The sequence below is a fragment of the Apium graveolens genome, chromosome 8 (genome assembly GCF_009905375.1).
Source record: "Apium graveolens cultivar Ventura chromosome 8, ASM990537v1, whole genome shotgun sequence".
NCBI classification, from domain to species: Eukaryota; Viridiplantae; Streptophyta; class Magnoliopsida; order Apiales; family Apiaceae; genus Apium; species Apium graveolens.
The window spans coordinates 256,658,182-256,678,548 of NC_133654.1; the positions used below are offsets into that span (position 1 = coordinate 256,658,182).

Below are 20,367 nucleotides of genomic sequence, written 5' to 3' on the forward strand. Positions count from 1 at the left end.
CATGCTGTAATGATATTGCAAGGACAACATAGCTCTTGCGGAAGACGTGAAGAGAAGCTGAAAAGGCCAAGTGAGCTCTGAGTAGCCAACATCAAATCCTTGTAGACTCTATATTTTCTTTAATTTGTAGTAGAAATCTTAGACTCAAGAAGGCAGTGATATCAATATGCTTTTAGCTTTTGTATAACTATGTTGTTGTGATTTTCGATCATGGATTAACTTTAGAACTTTTGTTTAGATTTGCAAAGTTAATTTCATTTGATTACTTGTTATATTTTGTGTAAGACAACGCTTTTAACAACCAAGCTTCATTAAAATATCATGTCTTTAATACTAAAACAATGCTTTCGAACACAAAACTTTGGTGCAAAATTAACTCTCACAACACTAGTAAACCATTATCTATATAATATTAAGATATTGTATCAAAGGTATTAATGTAATATGTTTGGACAAATAAACAGTTGTATGTATCTGATCATGCCATACATTAAAATCCAAAACTCTTGTGTGTAGAAATTTATTACAAGAGTTCTACGAGCTCAATTTCATTTTTGTTGTCTATCTGAATACACAACAACGTTTATACAACAATAAGTGTTGTAGGATTTGTTTTAATGTTATACCTTACACAACGGTTTTCTGAGTTTGTGAGAACCCTCGAGTAATGTCGCTTGTTACGACAAAAACAAGCAAAAAACGTTGTGTTTTCTGGATGTAATACAACGGGCTTAATCCATAATCATTGTCCGTAGAATCTCAGACAATGTTTTTTAGCCGTTGCCTGATCCAACTAACAGACGGCGGCTCAATAGTCAACGGAAAAATAGGGTATCAGACAACGGACATAAACCGTTGTTGAAGTTTGTTTTCCTTGTACTGAGCCAACACAAACATGTCTTTGGCATTTAGTTTTGATTTAACATCTACGGTAGTCATCCGGTGTTTATCGACTTTCACATGTGCCGTGTGATCAAACCAATGACATTTGAAGACGATCACTTGATGCCCATTTTGATAAAAGAGTTTTAAAATTTCTTCTATCCTTCCATAGTAGTTACCATAATGTTCTTCGTAAGAAGTCCCTAGAAATAAAATGTATTAAATTGGAAAACAATTGGTAAAGAAAAATACAAATTAGATATTAAGAAAAATAATTAAATTTCTCACCAATGACAACAACACCGGAATTTGGTGAAGTGATCTCATTAGCATTTACATAATCAAATTTGTAACCATTACACTTGCATGATTTATAAGACTCCACTTTATAAAACGGACCTCTTATTAGGTCTATAAATTTCTTGTTGAGCTCTTCGTCATCTTGTACCTAATAATATATGTGAGAAATATAATATGAGGAAAATTTATGTATGTGTGTGTATAAATTACAACGCATACCCTTCTTTCGAGCCAATCTTTAAATTATTCTTTTTGAAATTGTTCCTTTTCTGCATCATTCAAATGTGGGTATTGTCGTTGTACCAACTTTTGAAAACCCCTACATAATCAAGTTAAATAATAAAAATAACTTACCTCAAGTACTTCCCAACCTCCGGCGAATTAATAAGAACATAGTATGCCACGAGTTCATATTCATCACAACTCAAGATTATATCTCTAGTTCGTAGACTAAGATGTGTCGGATATGTGTAAACTTCTAACAAATTGGAATTATGAAACATTTGGGGGGCCTCATTTCGACGTAATTGATTATACATCAATCCATTCTTGGAATCAAAATACAACGTACAAAAGTGTACACATTCTTCCTCAATGTAGCGTTGTGCCATTGAACCCTCCGCTCGAGCTTTATTTCCAACCTTCAATTTCAAGTTGTGCAAGTATATTTCAATAAAATACATCCAACGCCCATTGGCCGGGCCACCCAACTTACACTCGGTTGCTAAATGCAGTGGCAAATGCTCCATGGGATCAAAAAGACTAGGAGTAAAGACAGTTTCAAGCTTAGACATTATTCTCACTATATCTCTCTCCATTTTCTCTAAAACTGTGTATTTGAGACTAGACGAGCATAAATCTTTAAAGAAGTTGCACAATTCAATTATAGTATCAGACACATATTTCGGAAGTAGATCACGACAAATGATAGGTAACATTTTTTGCATGAAGACGTGACAATCGTGTGATTTCATCCCACGAATGCAATTTTTCTTCCAATTCACACACCTAGATATGTTTGAGGCATACCCGTCTGGGAATTTCAATGAGACTATCCACTTATACATCTTTTGAACTTGTTCACTCGAAAGTACATATGGTGAATGTGGTTTTATACCATTATCTTGAATCCACAACTCACGATGTACACCTAACTCTTGACAATCCTTTCTAGATTTGGTTTTATCTTTAGACTTCTTCGAATCATCAAGAATTGTGTAGAAAATATTGTCAAATACATTCTTTTCGGTGTGCATAATGTCAATGCTATGACGAAGGCTGAGTGTCTCCCAATATGGAAGCTGAAAAAATGGAGAACTGTGAGTCCAATTATGTGTCACACCATAATCTTTTGGTTTTTTCTTCGATGACTTTCCCGGTGGGGGAAACTGTATTTGCTCACACATGACCTTTGCACGTGACCCTGAATGTCGAGCACAATCTGATCGTGTCTCACCTCTTCCAAATCTCGTACTCCTTCTGAGAGGATCATCTGGCTCCAAAAAATACCGAGCAGTGCCATAAAATGTTGTTTTACCACCATGTTTGAGTTGCTTACCTTTGACCTCTCCCATGCAAACTGGACATGCTCACTTACCTTTAGTGGACCATCCGCTAAGCTTGGCAAGTGCAGGAAAGTCACTAATTGTCCACAAAAGTGCCGCCTTCATCATAAAATTTGTACGTTAGAACATGTCATATGTTTCCACTACAGTATGCCACAACAATTTTAATTCATCAATTAATGGCCTGAGATAAACAGGTAAGTCTTTTGTTGGATCCGTCGGTCCAGGAATGAGAAGAGGCATAAACATGTATGGTGCCTTAGTACACATAGATGGGGAAGGTTGTACACAATAACCACCACAGGCCATACTGTATACTCCCTAGCGTGCTTATCGCGAAAGGGGTCAAATCCATCAATAGGGAGCCCGAGTCTAACATTCCAAATCTCTTTTAAAAATCTTTGAAATTTCCGATCAAATTTTTTCCATTCATCTCCATCTGCTGGGTGACTTAATTCACCTTCAACTACAATTCTATCATGGTGCCATCTCATACATTTTGCAGTCTTCTCCACCATGAATAAACGCTGCAATCTCATGGTAATAGGAAAGTAACGCAAGATTTTTCGAGGGATCTTTTGTTTTTTAGGATCTTTTTGCACTTTGTATCGGTCTTCTTTGCGTATATCACACTTTGTCTTTTTGCTATGTTCCTTGTAAATTAACATACAATCATTCTCACAAGCATCAATCTTTTCATACTCCATATTCAATCCTTTAATCATCTTTCGCACGGTGTAGTAATTCTCAGGCAATTTATGATCATCGGGCAGTACTGATCCAATGAGGAGAAGCAAGTCATCAAAACCATTGTTACTACAATTATGCTTATTTTTCCAATGAAGCAGCTTCATTACAAACTCTAGCATTGTAAGATTGGCATTGTTCGGATAAATTGGTTCTGATGCAGTATTCACCATCTTTTAAAATTGTTTTGCTATTTCATTTGGTTCTTCCTCAAAATCCTCACAATCTTCGAAAGCACCATCATGTGCATCATGCATATCATCATCTTTGCAGCCCGTGTTAATAGAACTTGTTCCGACCTTGTTCCATGACATTTATTTCTCCCCGTGACAATCCCATCTAATATACCATTGCATGATACCATGTCGATATAAATGTATTTTCACGATACTAGGATGCTTGTAGTATATATTACGACAACCTTTGCACGGACATCTTATAAAGCCATTATCTTCTTCTTCAAGATAATCAATAGAAAATTTAATGAAATTATCCACACCAACTTTATATTCTTCCGTAATATATTTTGCTTCATTAAATCGACTACGACCTATCCAACTACGATCGGATTCCATCTATAAATAACCACACATTGATATTAGGTGAATGCATTGCTCGACATAAAAAAGTAAACAACAACTAACAACTCAAAATTATAGAATTATTTTACTAATTATCCAAATATTCTAAGGCTAATAAACAACAACCAAGTTAATTTTAGCAACAAATTCAAGTTACTCAAATCATTACATAAACACATAAATAATTGAAGAAATCAAGACATTAATAATAATCACATATAAAATTTAATGAACATAAAACTATATGAAAGCTTTAAAATTAAACTTACTTGAAACACAATGATGATCACATGAATGAATTTGATGAAAAAGGAGAGAAAATGATGAAATTGGGGGTGGGAAAGATGAGAAAAACTTCTACTGGATAGAAAGAGGCAGTAGGGTTTCTAAAATGAACTCCTAAATTCAATGGAATACAGTTGAATTTATGACAAGGTTAAAAATGATGTAAATCGGTCGAATTTAATTTTCCACCTTTTTCAGCCAAATTTCTTTTTTTACCGCTTTTATTCGAATATAGGATTTTAGTAAATTTAACTGAATTCTGTCAAACAAAGTTTTCCGCCTTGTATAATGTTTCGGGGGGAATGAGGGAAATTTCCCGCCAAATTAAAAACATATTTCGATTTCCTGCAGTCGAATATAGTAAATGACATTAAATTTTATTTGGTGAGAAAATTCTCTCTTTTTTTTCCTTTAGTCATAAATTCGACCGAATATTTTTTCGGTCGAATTTAACTTTAAATACGACTGATTTAAATTCGACCATTTTATTTTAACTGGTTGAAGTTGAATTTGATATAGGACTGCTAGCGGTCGAATATAGTATTTCACTAAATTCAACCGAATTCAGTTTAATAAAGTTTCCCGCTGTAAACTAAATTCGGAAGGAAATTTCCCGCTAAAATTTAAAAATAAATTTCGATTGTCTGCGGTCGAATTTAGTAAATGGAAAAAAATAATTTGGCGGGAAAATTCCCGCTTTTTTTTCTCACCATTTATAAATTTGACTGAATTTTTTTTCGGTCGAATTTTACTCTAAATACGACCGATTTAAATTTGACTGTTTTTATTTCAACTGGTTCAAGTTGAATTTATTTGTAAATTCGACCAATTAAATTCGACTATTAGATTTCGACCGGGGCCAGTCGAATTTAGTCGTGCCAAAATGTTTCGACCGCCTGCGGTCGAATTTAGACGCGGTCGAAATTGCATCAGTTGTAATTAACCCTATTTTCTTGTAGTGTTCAATTTCATCTTCTTATCTTTACCAAATTATAATCAATTTATATTTAAAGTTCCATATTGAAAGTATTTTTTTATGTATATTTTAGAAACTCACAGGCAAAACCACAACGGAATATCATTTAATATCTTCTTTTTTAATTAAAAAAGAAGGAACAGATCTTACAACCCTCAATTGCCAATGTAATTCCACGAGAATTGCCCAGTCTAAGTTGGAGCATTAAGCGACCCGCTAATGTAAGTAATAAAACCTACCTGGACGAAGCCTTTGTGTTGAAATCGAATCACACGTTTAAGATTTTTAAGGCTGTTGAGAGCCCCTTGCTTGAATAAATTAGTAATTGTTGTATAATAAATTTGATAAAAGAAAGGGGGTGATGTTACATACAGAAACAGAATCGGAGGGATCAACAAGCTCTACACCAAAATCATGTCATAATCAACACAACCTCCTCTACTATACTATGTGATAAGCCCTCCTCATGATTTTTCCCCACCCCAGACTTCTTGACCTCTTTTTAGCAGTAGTCCTATTAATTCTCCTTTGCACCCTTCCCGCCCTTCCAATTCTTCCAATACTAGTACCATACTTCACTCTCATTTCTCCTCTTACAATAGCAAAGTTTCTGCTGGTTTTGCAAGAAAAGATTATTTGACTCGAAAGAGATCCAGCTGGACTGAATCTACTAATGTCATCAAAGAACAACAAGACTTCATATTTTGTGATTATCAACGTTGCAAGTGTTTGATTGCTATTTTTGCTTTAGCTACTGTGTTCGCGCTATTTTGTTTCATCATTAGGGGGGCTTGTAGGCCTTATCATCCTCATGTTTCTTTGAAGGTAATCCCCTTCTTTTTGTATTTCTCTACATTTTACTATTTTGTATTTCTATGTCATTACAAGTATTTGCTCAATTTCAATGGTGAGAGTATGACTCTGCCTATTTAACTACAATACAGTCTAAGTTTGTAGACAAATCGAAGACTTAAATATTCATTTCTAAGCTGCTAAAGGATTACTAACCACTTTTTCTCGCAGGCCTTCCAGATTGAGCCTGCATACCAGAAGCTTGCTTTGCAGCCATCAGATGAGCTGAACCATGGCCTTGAACTGCTAAATTATCAACGGGTGTGTTAGGATGTCTTAGCTGCATACATAACTGCACTTCCCCTCAGATATTATTATTTATGTTTTTGCATGATATTATTACCGTCGCATTTCATTTCAATATATCTTAACGAACTTGTCAAATTATAGAGAAATGAAAAAGTCTTTTTTATTTTAAATCACACTAATTTTTTGCGTACACATAAAATATTTTGAAGAATAAACTTGTTTAAACTAAACCATTTTATAAACTCTTTTAAATTCAACCCAAAATAATTATGCACAAGATTTTCTTAAATAAGTGTTTTTACCTCGATTACTCAACATTTAAAATGATTTATTCTCGTTACCTAAAAAAATAAATGTTTTCACTATATCTACTCTACAATTGGATTGATTCATTCTTGCTTTATACATAAATAATGTTTTAACTCTCTTTCACTATGAAATCTGTTTATTAAACTCAACCCAACTGTATTTTCGAAACAACAACGATTTCAACTTTATACCTTTTCAATCCTTGTTTTAAAAAAAAGAAGTATTATGAAACCAATATTATCAATTCAAATTTTTTGAAAAGACCCTGAATATAGAAAGTTCAATAAAATCCATTAGGATTAATTGGTTTACACATTGCAATAATATCGGATTTTCATAACTGCTATTAAACACTATTGGTTCAATTTAATCAAACTCAATGTTTCTTTCTTATTAGTGAAAAGATGCCACCTAAAGAGAAAAAAGGAAGACCCCCAAAGAACGCAAGACCAACCCCTGAGGTAGAAGAGAGTGGAAACACTCAACCTCAACAAGAAGAACAACAAGTAGAAAACCAATATCAAGAGCATAATCAGAATCATAATCCACTCTCAAATAACAATGATCATACTGCTCTTGTACTTGCTATTCTACAACAATATATGCAGAATCCTCTCTCTAAACCTAGAAGGCTAGGAGTACAACAAATTCAGTCTACTATATCTTTTAAGTCTTTAAAGTCTTTGAATCGTCCCGAGCTTAAAGGGAAACTGACCCCGTAAAAGCAAGAATTTGGCTTAGAGTGATTGAGAAGACCTTTGAAATTGTACGAGTTGAAGAAAACAAAAAAACTATCTTTACGACCTTTATGTTAATAGGCGGAGCTAATTATTGTTAGGAAGCAAAGAGAGCTACTGAGGGAACCCTGATAATTCTGTGGGAAAGATTCACTTATTTGTTCCTTGAAATTTTTAGATTTGAATCAAGGGAACATGACAGTTGCGCGGTACGGGAACAATTTTTCTGAACTTTCTAGTTTTGTACCTAGAAAGCGAGTAGCAGTACTTCAGATTTCTAGTTATATGACACTCGTGCATAAAGTTTCAATTGTAGAAAGCGAGAATGATTTGTATTCCAAGGACAAAAGTAGTGTCAGGAAAAAGTTTTCAAGAAATAGTGGAAATTTTGGTAGAAAGTTTGAGGAAGTAAGAAAAAGAGGCCATTTATGAAAATAGAGGATTGGAGGAATGACAAATTGATATTTGAACGCAAGGATAACCAGAATAATAACACTAGATTTTGAGCCCCTCAAATAGAAAATCTACTTCAAGAATGACCATATTTTCCAGATTGTAAGACTTGTGGACGGAAACACGATGAACAATATCGCTAGGAGAAAGATACGTGATATGTATCTGAAAAGAAAGGACATTACGTGAATAGCCACAAGGAGAATGCCATCACTTGTCATAGTTGTGGAAGGAAAAGTCACTACGCTCGCGAATGCCTTCAAGCCACAAAGGAAAGTGAGGTACCCATATTTATGGCACCCCGAGCTCGAAGCAACAACAACTCAGACCTACTACACGTACTTTCAACCTGACTGTCAAGGATGCTACCACTAATAATAATGTCACCGCAGGTACGCTTTTAGTGAATTCTGTGAATGATTGTGTGTTAATTTACTCTGGCGCTACTGGATCTTTTATATTTGAGAACCTTATGAATAAGTAGGGATTAAAATTATTTTTTTAGATGAGGATATGATGGTAAAAATTATGACTCAAGAAGTTATATTTGTCAGTCAAGTATGCCTTGATTGTACGATAGAGATTCAAGGAAAACACTTTGTTAAAAATATTATTCCTTTTAAGTAAGGAGAATTTGATGTGATATTAGGGATGGATTGGTTGACTCGATATGATGCTCAGATTAAATGTAAATTGAAAAGAGAGTCTAAATGGGCACGATAATAAAAGAGTAATTCTACGCAGTCAGAACAAACTTGTAAATTTCTAACTATGATGCAAGCTAAAAGAATGCCACAACAAGAATGTCAGGCATATCTCACTCATATCATAGATAGAGAAAAGCCTTTCCGTAAGTTGGATGAAATTTTAGTTGTGAATGAATTCGAGGATACATTTCTTGAAGACCTACCCGAATTATCCCTTGATTGAGAAATCGAATTTACAATTGATCTCACTACAAGAACAACACCAATTTTTAAAGATCCATATAGAATGGCCTTTGTGGAGATGAAAGAATTGGCAACTTAACTTCATGAGTTACTGGACAAAGGAGTGGTTGGACCTAGCGTGTCCCTGTGGGTAGCACCGATCTTATTTGTGAAAAATAAAAATGGATCTATGAGGATGTGTATTGATTATCGAGAACTCAACAAGTTAACCATCAAGAACAAGTACCATTTACCAAGGATTGATTATCTATTCGACCAACCGAAAGGAGCCGCTAACTTTTCGAAGATTGATTTAATATCTGCCTATCACCAATTGAAGATTAAACTAGAAGATGTGCCAAAGACAACATTTGGGACAAGGTATGGACATTATGAGTTTCAAGTGATTCCATTTGGGTTGAAAAATGCCCCTACTGCTTTCATGGACTTGATGAATCGAGTATTCAAGAAATATCTAGGTGAGAGCGTTATAGTATTTATTGATGACTTCCTGATTTATTTTAAATCTCGCGAACAACAAGCAGAACACTTGAGATTGGCTTTAGAGATTTTGAGGAAAGAAAAGTTGTACGAAAAGTTCTCTATATGTGAATTTTGGTTAGATGAAGTATAATTCTTAGGACATATCGTTAGTAGTGAAGTAATTTCAGTTGACCCTGCCAAAGTTGAAGTTGTGGAAAATTTGGAGGGACCAAAGACGCTAACAAAGGTTAGAAGTTTTCTTGGATTAGCCAGTTATTATCGAAGATTGGTATAATAAGAAAAGTTTCCAGGAATAAGAAATTTGAATGGACTCCAAAAGGCAAGGAAAGTTTCCAAGAGTTAAATAAAAGATTGATTTATGCCCTAATGCTAACCTTCCCTTACTAATCAGGAAATTTCATGATTTACAATGACACTTCCGTCAAAGGGGAAAGTAATTGCTTATGCCTCAAAATAATTGAAGGAATATGAGACAAGATACTACTCATGAGTTAGAGTTAGTACTGATAGTATTTGCGCTCAAGATCTGGAAACACTACTTATATGGAGAAAAATGCGAAATCTATATAGATCATAAAACCCTGAAGTACATTTTACTCGGAAATAATTAAACATGAGGCAAAGAAGATGATTGGAGTTGATCAAGGAGTATCATTGCACCATAAATTACCATCCTGACACGGTTGCAAATGCTTTATGTCAAAAAGAGAGATTAAGGATGTTAGTGACATCAAGGAAATTGATTCAATAGTTTGAGAAAATTTAGATGGAGATAAAGATTCTAGTTCAAGCAATGAAAAAATTATGATCAAGTACAACCGCAAGTTATAGAAAAGATTCGACGTTGCTAAGAAATGATGATGGAAAATAATAGAGCTGAGTTGACAGGAGATGAAGTTTTAAGTTTAAGGGATACCGAAGGGATTAAGAGATTCTCCCCAAGAATTTGGATTCCCCATGTGCCATATTTAAAAGACGAGATTATGAACCGAAGTCCATAATTTTAAATACTCTATCCACCCTGGAAGTACGATGATGTTTCAAGACATAAAGAGGAAATATTAGCGGCAAAACATTAAGAGAGAAATTGTGGAGTGGGTGAGTAAGTGTTTAAAGTGTCATAAAATAATAGTAGAACATTAAAGACCAAGTGGGTTGCTACACCCTTAAATATCCCATATTGGAAATGGGAACATATCACTATGAATTTCATGGTCGAATTACCAAGATCTAAGACTAATTATGATGCCATTTGAGTTATAGTTGATCGATTGACCAAATATGTGCATTTTCTTTCAATTGATTAAAGGGACACTATAGAGAAATTAGTCAACTTATATTTGAAAGAAGTTATGGTTAAAAATGGAGTGCTAGTTTCAGTTGTGTCACATAGAGACGCAAAATTCACATAATGATTTTGGAAAAGTTTCCAGGAATGGTTAGGCGCAAGACTAAACATGAGTATGACTTACCATCCCAGACAGATGGACAAAGCGAGAGAACTGTATATACGGTTGAGGATATATTAAGGGCTTGTGTCTTGTATTTTAAAGAGAATTGGGATGACCATTTAGCGTTAGTGGAATTTTCTTACAACAACAACTTTCATTCAAGCATGTGGATGGTTTCATTTGAAGCTCTCTATAGTAGAAAATGCAATAACCAGTGTTTTGTGAAGAAGTAGGTAAAACAAAAATTTATCGACCTCAAATGATAAAACAAACAACACAATCCATTGAGAGTATCAAGAAAAGATTAATAGTTGCCCAAGATCGACAAGGGAAATATGGTGATTTGGGAAGGAAACATAAGGAATTTGAAGTTGGGGACAAAGTTATACTTAAGGTGTCATCTTGGAAAGGAGTTATGAGATTTGGAAAGAAAGGAAAGCTAAGTCCTAGATATATTGGTTCGTTTGAGATTTTGAAGAAATTAGGAGCTATATCTTATCAGTTAGAATTGCCACCAGATCTTTAGTATATTCATGATGTTTTTCACATATCTATTCTAAAGGCTTACGAAGAATTGCCATCTTGATAACTGTCATGTACTTGCATACGAGCCAATAGAAGTTCTACCCGATTTTTTATACTAATAACATCATATTCAGATCGTAGACATTAAGATTTAGAAGCTATGAAATAAAGAGATGAGGTTGGTTAAGATGATCTGGAAAAATCATTCCACAGAAGAAGTTACTTGTGAACTCGAGGAGGAGATACGGAAGAATGACCCCGCTTTATTTTCTAATCGCACTAATTCTGAGGACGGAATCCTTCGAGGGGGAGACTGTAATGTTTGCAAAATTTTAACTAAGTAATTGTCTTTATCGCGATTTATGATTAGAATGTAAGTGCTCGAATTAATTTCTTATTATTTTCCCGAGTATGAACACTGATTAGTTTAGAAGGCTTATGTTTATCGAGAGTTACATAATCTATTATTTTAAAATAATAGCAGATATTTATTTTCTATCGAATATGTTTATCCTCTAATACATATATTTTTTAAAATCTAAAGTGAGAGTATTATTAGTTAATTAATGCACAACAATATTTGGATATTTATTTCTTAGTATTTTTTCCTAATATTAATGAAATTCTTGATATCAAAACAGGAAGTTGCTATTTTGTGTTGTTAAATATTGTGCGGGAATTTAAATAAGTATGAGATAATTAATCTTTTTGGTTAAGTATTTAATTATTTGGTAATTTTCTTAGAAAAATAGATTTGCATTGTTATTCTATATTTATAACGACAATATTGTAAATTTAAAATTTCTTATTAAAAATTTTAGAAAAATTTCTTAATAAATTTCTACATCTTCATTTTTATGGATAAATAACGCTTGTAGAAATAATTGGGTAGTGTACTTTTACTTTGTTCGATTTTATTATATTTGTTTATTTATCTTACTAAAAAAATGATAAATGTATATTTTCTCTATTTGGAATAATTAGTGAGCCAAGAATATTACACAATTTAGTGGGTGATTTTTTCACTACACTTAGTTGCACTTAGTTAACTCCAAGGTTAACAATTAACCGTTGGTTAAATAATAATATAAATAAATGAAAACCAAACTAACGTTGCCCCAATTTCTCACACGCTAAATACACACAAATCCCTAATATAAGCCTTGTCCTAAAATATAACTGCTTTTGTATAATTGATCACAAGTTAGAATTAGTAGGCAAATTATGTGGAGGAATTAAATCTTGGAGGGATTTGGATATTGTAGTAGGAAGATTAGAGAGGGGATTAAAGTTTGGGAGAAGATCAAATCAAGTGTTGAAGTTTGGTAATCAATCGCTAGTGATTTAGACGTTACGAAATTCATCAAATCAATGAAGGTATTATTTTCTTCCTTTTTATTTAATTATTATTAGCATTTATTGTTAGGGTTCTTCCTAATTTATAATTATGAGTTTTGGTTGCTAAATTTGAAATTGTTTGTAGATAATTGATTTGGAGTATTTTGATGATTAGGAAAATTTAATATGTGAAACTACTATTTTTGAAAATGGTATTCTATTAAAAATTTTAATTGGATCATGGTGAAATGGGTCAATATTGGGTTTCCAAAATTAATAAAAATTAGGGTTCATTTCCAAGAAGGTGATTTATGGTTGCAGATGTTTTTTGTAAAAAGAATTAAGGGGTTTTACTGTATGAGGCATGAGGAGTGTTATTGGGGAAGAAACGGCCGCAATAGCGGCGACAGCGGCGTAGTGGGTGTTCGGAAAAATTAAAGGGAAGAAGACTGGTTTGTGTGTGTTGGACCAAGACAAAGCGGCCCAAAAGAGTTATAGTTAGAATAGTTGTAATATGTTATGTAATGCCCAAGAAGGCCCAACTTGTAAGGAAAAAGCCCATTTGGGACTTAGTATAAATAAAGGACAACAATCCCATTTGAAGGGGTTGGCAAATTAAGCAAAGAAGATCATCCCCTAAAATTATAATCTAATAGTAATAACAATATTATTGGAACATCATTTGGCGCTAGAAGGAGCTTTGCTTTAACAAGATCCAACTAGAAGATGATTGTAGAAGAGCTTGATTCGGGAACCGCCGGACCAACTCAGGTAAAGGTGTTGACGGCAAAAGTTGCCGCCGACCCCTCGACCCATGACGATCGCGAGCTCCCTAAATAACCGGCATTGAAACCGAAGTGTCTGTTCCCTCCACCTGAGGCTCCTCCAAAAGACCAATTTCTGGGCTTGAAGGACTCACTCCAAAGGGACAGAAAACGAAAAATTGTATCGGATCAGCGTTTTAGAGTTCAAACATCTAAAGGAAAGAAAGTTCTCTCAAGCGACATGCGGTTGCATTTGGAAAAGAAAGAAAGGCTAAAAGCCCAAAACCAAGAAAATCCAGAAGACTCACTTGATTCAGATGAAGAGCTCGAGTTTCTAGAGAATGAAGCTCAAAGATTTGCAGGCCAAGCTTGAGCGAAAATGCGAGATTCACCGTCTTCGTCGAGAGCTTCAACAATCCCAAGTTCAAAATGAGGGTCAAGACGATGAATTTTATGACGAGGACGATGCCGAGTACGAGTATGAACCGTCGGCAGAATCGACATATTCACAACCACGTGAACGTCGACAGAGGACAGTGTCATCTGCCGACATTTCGAGTCAAACAGAATCCACAGAATCCATATCTCACGAGGAATTCGCTAATATGCAGGAGGAAATCGCCCAGATGCGTACCTTGATGAGAAATCAGGCAGGCTTTCAAACCATTTCCGAAAGCCCCCTATCATTAATGCTCGAGAAGGCGCGCATCGACAGGACATTGAAGACACCTGCTCTCGATCATTTCGACGGATCCTCGGATCCGTTAGCATTCCTAAACACATTCGATGGTCGCATGGCTTTCTTCGGCCATTCGAAGATCGCTAGGTGTCAGTTCTTCTCTACGTGCCTCCAAGGCACGGCTCTGCGATGGTCTAGTAACTTGCCACCTCGGTCAATCGACTCGTGGACAACTCTGAAAAGCAAGTTTCAGGCCCGATTTTCTAGCAACTACAAAGGAATCAAAGTTACAGCATCCTTGATGACAATGCACCAACGCTCTGGCGAAACTCTAAGAAGTTTCCTAACTAGGTTCAGAGAAGAGATAGCAGAAATTCTAGACTTAATAGAACAGATGGCTGTCAATTTCCTGATAGCCGGCATCGATAAGTCTAGGCATGGCCTTCTTTTAGAAGAGATCTTTGAAAAAAGGCCGAAAACTTTGCAGGCCGCGTTCCAGATTACAGAACACCGAATGATGATTCAAGAAGCGGTAAGTTGTATACAGTCTCCACGGAGGTCATCAAAATATGAACGATGCCGAAGCTACAGTCCACGTTCTCCCGCGAGGGAAAAGCGCCGAGAGCGCCGTAGGTCTCATTCACCCCGCACTTCGGACCTTCCCCCGAGGGATAGAAGGGAAAGAGATTGGCAATCCCATAACCGATCGAAAAAAGAGTTCACTAAACTCAACACCGAAAAAACGACAATTTTGGCGGTGTTAAAAACAGAACCGAATTATTGCCCTCTAAGGCCCATGAAAACAGGAAGACCCCCAAGCTCCAGATATTGTGAATATCATGAAGACAGTGGTCATACAACAAGGCAATGTTTTCAGCTTAGCAACCTCATCGAAGGAAAAATTCGTCGAGGACAACTAGTCCATTAAGTGCAGCACGATGATGAACCCAGACGCCACCATCGAGGCGAAGACGATCGAGTAATCGACGTAATTTTTGGCGGCGTAGCCGCCGGAGGCCTTTCCCACAACTCTCGCAAGATTTATGCTCGAGAAGTCTTTAATATCAATCCCTCGACAGCTAAACGCCCTCGAACGAATCCCTCCCCGTTCATCTCTTTCTCCGATGATGATTATCGTCCCGGTCTCATCGAAGGCCATCAAGATGCCTTAGTCATCACAACACGTGTGGGAAACAACACAGTTAAGAAAATGCTGGTCGATAATGGTAGCTCTGTCGACGTGTTATATCATCACGCTTTTTCCCGAATGGACATAGGAGATCGAAGACTTGAGAACTCCCGAACCCCGTTATACGGGTTTACAGGCAATGAGGTTCACGTGGTAGGAACCATCGACATGCCAGTACTTTTCGGTTCCCCACCCTGTCAGATTTGGAAAATGGTCAAATTTCATGTGATTAGTGCTTCCTCAAGCTTTAACGCTATTTTGGGACGAACAACGATCACCGCACTCTGAGCTATAACATCTATCTCCCATTTAAAAATGAAATTCCCCACAGATTTCGGCGTGGGAGAAATGATTGGTGATCAGGTAACAGCAAGACAATGCTACCTAACCACAGTCTCTCCAAGGAAGAAAACAGAGGAAGAGTTAGAAGTCAATCAGGTACTTGACATCGACCCAAGAGAATTGATCGACCCATCCACAAGCAATTCATGCTCCCCTCTCGAGGAAACAGAAGATATAGAAGTATTGGAAGGAAACCCCGATAAAACAACAAGAATTGGCAAGAATCTCTCATCAGACCTCAAAAAAGAAATCACAAACCTCATCCGGGAATTCTCCGATATTTTTACTTGGGCCCCAACAGACATGCCTGGCATCCCAGAGACCATTGCTCGATATTCGTTGCACATCAGTAGGGACACCAGGCCTGTGCGACAGAAACAACGCATATTCTCAGCCGAGAAAAGAGCAGCCATCGACCAAGAGGTCAACAAACTCCTCCATGCCAGTTTCATCGAGCCCGTGCAATTCCCCACATGGATATCAAACGTGGTTCTGGTCAAGAAGAGCAATGGGAAGTGGAGAATGTGCATTGATTACTCAGATGTGAATAGGGCATGCCCCAAAGACTTTTACCCTTTGCCCAACATCGACCAACTCATCGACGCCACAGCGGGAAATGAACTCCTGTCCTTTATGGACGCCTTTTCGGGATATAATCAAATAAAAATGGATTCCCATGACTGGCAACAAACCGCTTTCATCACTCACAGGGGGGTCTTCGGATACAAAGTAATGTCCTTCGGGTTAATCAACGCGGGCGCTACTTTTCAGCAGATGATGGATAAAATTTTCTCCACGCAGATAGGGAGAAACATGCTAATATACGTCGATGACATGATCATAAAGTCAAAAGCTGCCTTCGACCATGTGTCAGACCTTCGAGAAACGTTCACCAACGCAAGGGCAAGTAACATGCGACTGAAAACTACAAAGTGTTCCTTCGGCCTTACTGCAGGAAAATTTTTGGGGTTCCTGATTACCCAGAAAGGCATCGAAGCCGATCCAGCTCAGACAAAAGCTATTCTAGAAATGAGCAAACCAAGGTCCATTAAAGACTTACAAAAGCTCACAGGGTGTATAGCCGCTCTTCGAAGGTTCATCCCTCAATCTTCGAAGAGGTGCCTACCATTTTTCTCTGCAATGAAAAAAGCTTCCAGATCATCTGGAACGAAGATTGTGAGAGAAATTTCACGGAGTTAAAGATGTTTTTGACAAATCCTCCAGTTTTAACATGACCTTTAACAGGTGAGCCGCTACGGGTATATCTCTCAGCTTCCGACGAAACTGTCGCGGCAGTATTGGTCTGTGTCGATGAGGGAAAAGATGTCCCTGTGTATTACATCAGTCACTCACTCCGAGATGTGGAAACAAGATACCCTCAAGTCGAGAAACTTGTATACGCTCTCGTTTTCGCGAGTCGTAAGCTACGTCATTATTTTCAAGCAAGAGAAATCCATGTTCTGACCAATCTCCCCCTGAAAAGAATTCAGCACAAGTCCGACATAACAGGGAGGCTCGCTGCTTGGACCATCGAGTTAAGCCAGTTCTACATCGAGTATAAACCTCGAACGACGATCAAGGCCCAAGTTCTCTCAGATTTCGTCGCCGAATGCCAGTTCCAATCCAAGACACACAAACCTGAAGAGGATCAGTCTCGTCCGTGGCTTCTGTTCATTGATGGTTCCTCAACATCCAACTCTGGAGGAGCAGGGGTCATATTAATCAGCCCAGGAGGATTCAAAATCCAACAGGCTCTCAAGTTCTGGTTCTCCGCCACAAACAACGTGGCCGAGTACGAGGCACTCATCGCCGGGCTAAAGCATGCATCCGATCTCGAAGCAGAGGTCATTGACATATTTAGGGATTCTCAGTTGGTTTACAAATAGATAAGTGGCGAATTTAAGACACATAATGAAAGGATGGCCCGATATTTAGCAAGAACCCAAGAGCTTCTTAGCAAATTCCCTTCATGGAAGATGTCAAACGTCGACAGGGAAGAGAACTAGTGGGCCGACTCTCTAGCCAAACTATCCTCTTCCAACCTCCCCACTAATCTCAGCCCAACATACGTCGACATTTTGGAGACCCCCTCCATCGACGAAGAATCAATCAATCAGATCCAGGCTAGGTTCGACTGGCGCCAACCCTTCCTTGAATATATTATCGACAACCAGTTGCCTGAGCTTAAGTCCGAAGCCCGCACTCTTATGTTCAAAGCCAGGAACTACTGTGTTGTGGGTTCGGAGTTATATCGACGTGCCCTCCTTGAGCCTCTACTCCGTTGCTTGTCTCCAGAAGATTCCCTCCAAGCGATCATAGAAATACACAAGGGAATATGTGGTGAGCACCTAGGAGGGAAAACATTAGCCCTCAAAGTTATCCGACAAGGCCTGTTCTGGCCTACAATCCGGAAAGATTGTGAAGATTACGTCAAGAAATGTCAAGCATGTCAGCTTCATGAAAATGTAAATCGTCGACCCACGACTGAGCTAAACTCTATTCTCAGCCCATGCCCCTTTTTCCAATGGGGAATATATATTGTGGGTCCCTTTCCAAAATCCAAAAATCAGTGCCAAGACATCGTAGTCGCCGTGGATTACGCAACCAAATGGGTCGAAGCAAAACCCCTTGCTAAAATTCGAGAAAAAGAGATGATAGAATTCTTTATGGAATACATTGTCTTTCGCTTTGGGATCCCCAGAATCTTAGTCTCTGATAATGGTACTCAGTTTGTTGGGAAACAGTTCGAGGAAACACTGCTTGAATTAAAAGTCCAGCACATCAAAGCATCTGTAGCATACCCTCAAGCAAATGGACTAGCAGAGGTAACAAATAGAACCATCCTACAAGGTCTGAAGAAAAGAATTGAAGAAATACCCCGATGTTGGGTCGACGAACTCCCGAATGTATTGTGGTCGTATAGGACAACTCCCCGAAGTGCGACGGGTGAAACTCCCTTCCGACTTGCCTACGGAGTCGACGCCGTCATACCTGTCGAGATAAGTCTCACTTCATTACGGGTCGATGTATTCGATCCTGCTCTATCTCTCGCGGGACTTCGCCTTCACAATGACCTGTTAGAAGAAACAAGGGAAGAAGCCCGAATGCGGATGATCGCCCAGCAAGAAAAAACTGCAAGGTACTTTAACAAAAAAGTCAAACCCAAAGACTTCAAGGCCAACGACCTTGTCTTAAGAGATTCTGCAGCATCACAACCCACTATCTCAGGGAAATTCAAACCAGCATGGGAAGGCCCTTATCGGATCTCGAGACTTTTAAGTGCGGGGACCTATGAGCTTGCTCACCTCGACGGGAAACCCATAAAAAATGCCTGGAATGGAATTCACCTCAAAAAGTTCTATCAGTAATTTAATCTCATTTGTAATTTATTATCTTGAGGCAGTAATGCCATTTCAAAGACAAACCCTCGATATAATGGGGGTCGTTACGAGGCTCCCACCGAGGGGTGTTTAGGTTATGATGAACAAATTCCTTTAATTTGGAAAAAGCACAGACTTTCACTTTCTTCGCTCCTTACTTAACTAAAAATATATATATATATAACTCAAATAATCGGAGACTCGAAAATCATTCATTTCTAGGCAAATGTTTATATAGCCTCTTCACATCGACGGTGTGGGCAATAAAATCTCTCTCATAATGTAAACACCCGGCCACGAACTTGATAAACGACTTAATATTTTAAAACCAGCCAATATGTAACTGCTTACAACATGGAAATAAACTTAAACAATGGATCGCATACCTTAAACTTACTACAAATCCATCATCCGGTGTTATCAGTAAAACTCTTAAACACATAAAAATATTCAAATCCGATTACAAAAAACCACAGGGCATACCCTGCCTTCATGCGTTATCACCCTTCGATGCCAGGTCACGAAGATAGTCATCAAAGGCATGACCCTCGACGACAATACCAGCCTCTTCCATCCTTCGGAGACATCGTCCATAACCGTCGCCCAGAGCATCAGCGATATCTTCAACAGCTTTCTCTACTTCTTTCTTCAAATCTTCATTTTCCTTCACGATCAACTTGTAGGTGCCATCCATTCCTTCGACCTGTCGGTCCAAGCCTTGGCGCTTGCTTCTTTCCTCTTCAAGCTCCCTTTCCACCTCGAGAAGTCGACCCTCGAGTTCTCGTATCCTTCCACTCGACACCTGCTCAGCAGCCTCCATCTCAGCAACCTTTTTCGACAATGCAGAATTTGCCTTAAACAAATCAGCCACCCTATGCTCGAGTTCCGCAAAACCCACCACAACCTTCTTCTTTTCCCCTTTCAAGGCAGTAACCTCAGCTTCGAGCTTGGAACAAGCCTCACCATCAACATCAGCCTTGTAATCCTCCATTATATGCATAAAATCGGAAAGAAACTGCAAAAAAAAGGGACATGAAAACAGGGTCGACAACTATGACTATAAATGACTATGACCGAACATGAAAACAAAGGTACATGCACATAAAAAAGAGAGAGAAGGGAATGCACGTACCCGCCCAGCCCGGCTCTTACATCGATCAACAAGGTCCTCACACTTCCTCCCATCATAAGCAACCAAATCCTGAGGTAAGTTAAAGAGATTAAGTGCTCTCAAGGGCACGGTTGATCCAACCGTCCATCGCTCCGTGGGCTGGATCTCGACCCTCATCACCTCTTTCTTCGATTGAGGGTCGACGGTCTTTCCATAAAC

At 37.8% G+C, this 20,367-nt stretch overlaps 2 protein-coding genes across 2 annotated transcripts; one reads left to right on the forward strand and one right to left on the reverse strand.

Moving 5' to 3' along the window:
* Positions 1 to 834: 834 nt before the first annotated feature.
* On the reverse strand, positions 835 to 3,667 carry LOC141680689 (uncharacterized). Its single transcript, XM_074486847.1, has 5 exons — positions 3,014 to 3,667; positions 2,780 to 2,846; positions 1,554 to 2,674; positions 1,171 to 1,330; positions 835 to 1,085 (listed from the first exon to the last, which is right to left on the reverse strand). The coding sequence occupies exons 1-5, from the start codon at positions 3,665 to 3,667 to the stop codon at positions 835 to 837; spliced, it is 2,253 nt and encodes a 750-aa protein (XP_074342948.1).
* Positions 3,668 to 13,788: 10,121 nt separating this feature from the next.
* Positions 13,789 to 15,603, forward strand: LOC141680690 (uncharacterized). Its single transcript, XM_074486848.1, has 2 exons — positions 13,789 to 14,990; positions 15,078 to 15,603. The coding sequence occupies exons 1-2, from the start codon at positions 13,789 to 13,791 to the stop codon at positions 15,601 to 15,603; spliced, it is 1,728 nt and encodes a 575-aa protein (XP_074342949.1).
* The last annotated feature ends 4,764 nt before the right edge of the window (positions 15,604 to 20,367 follow it).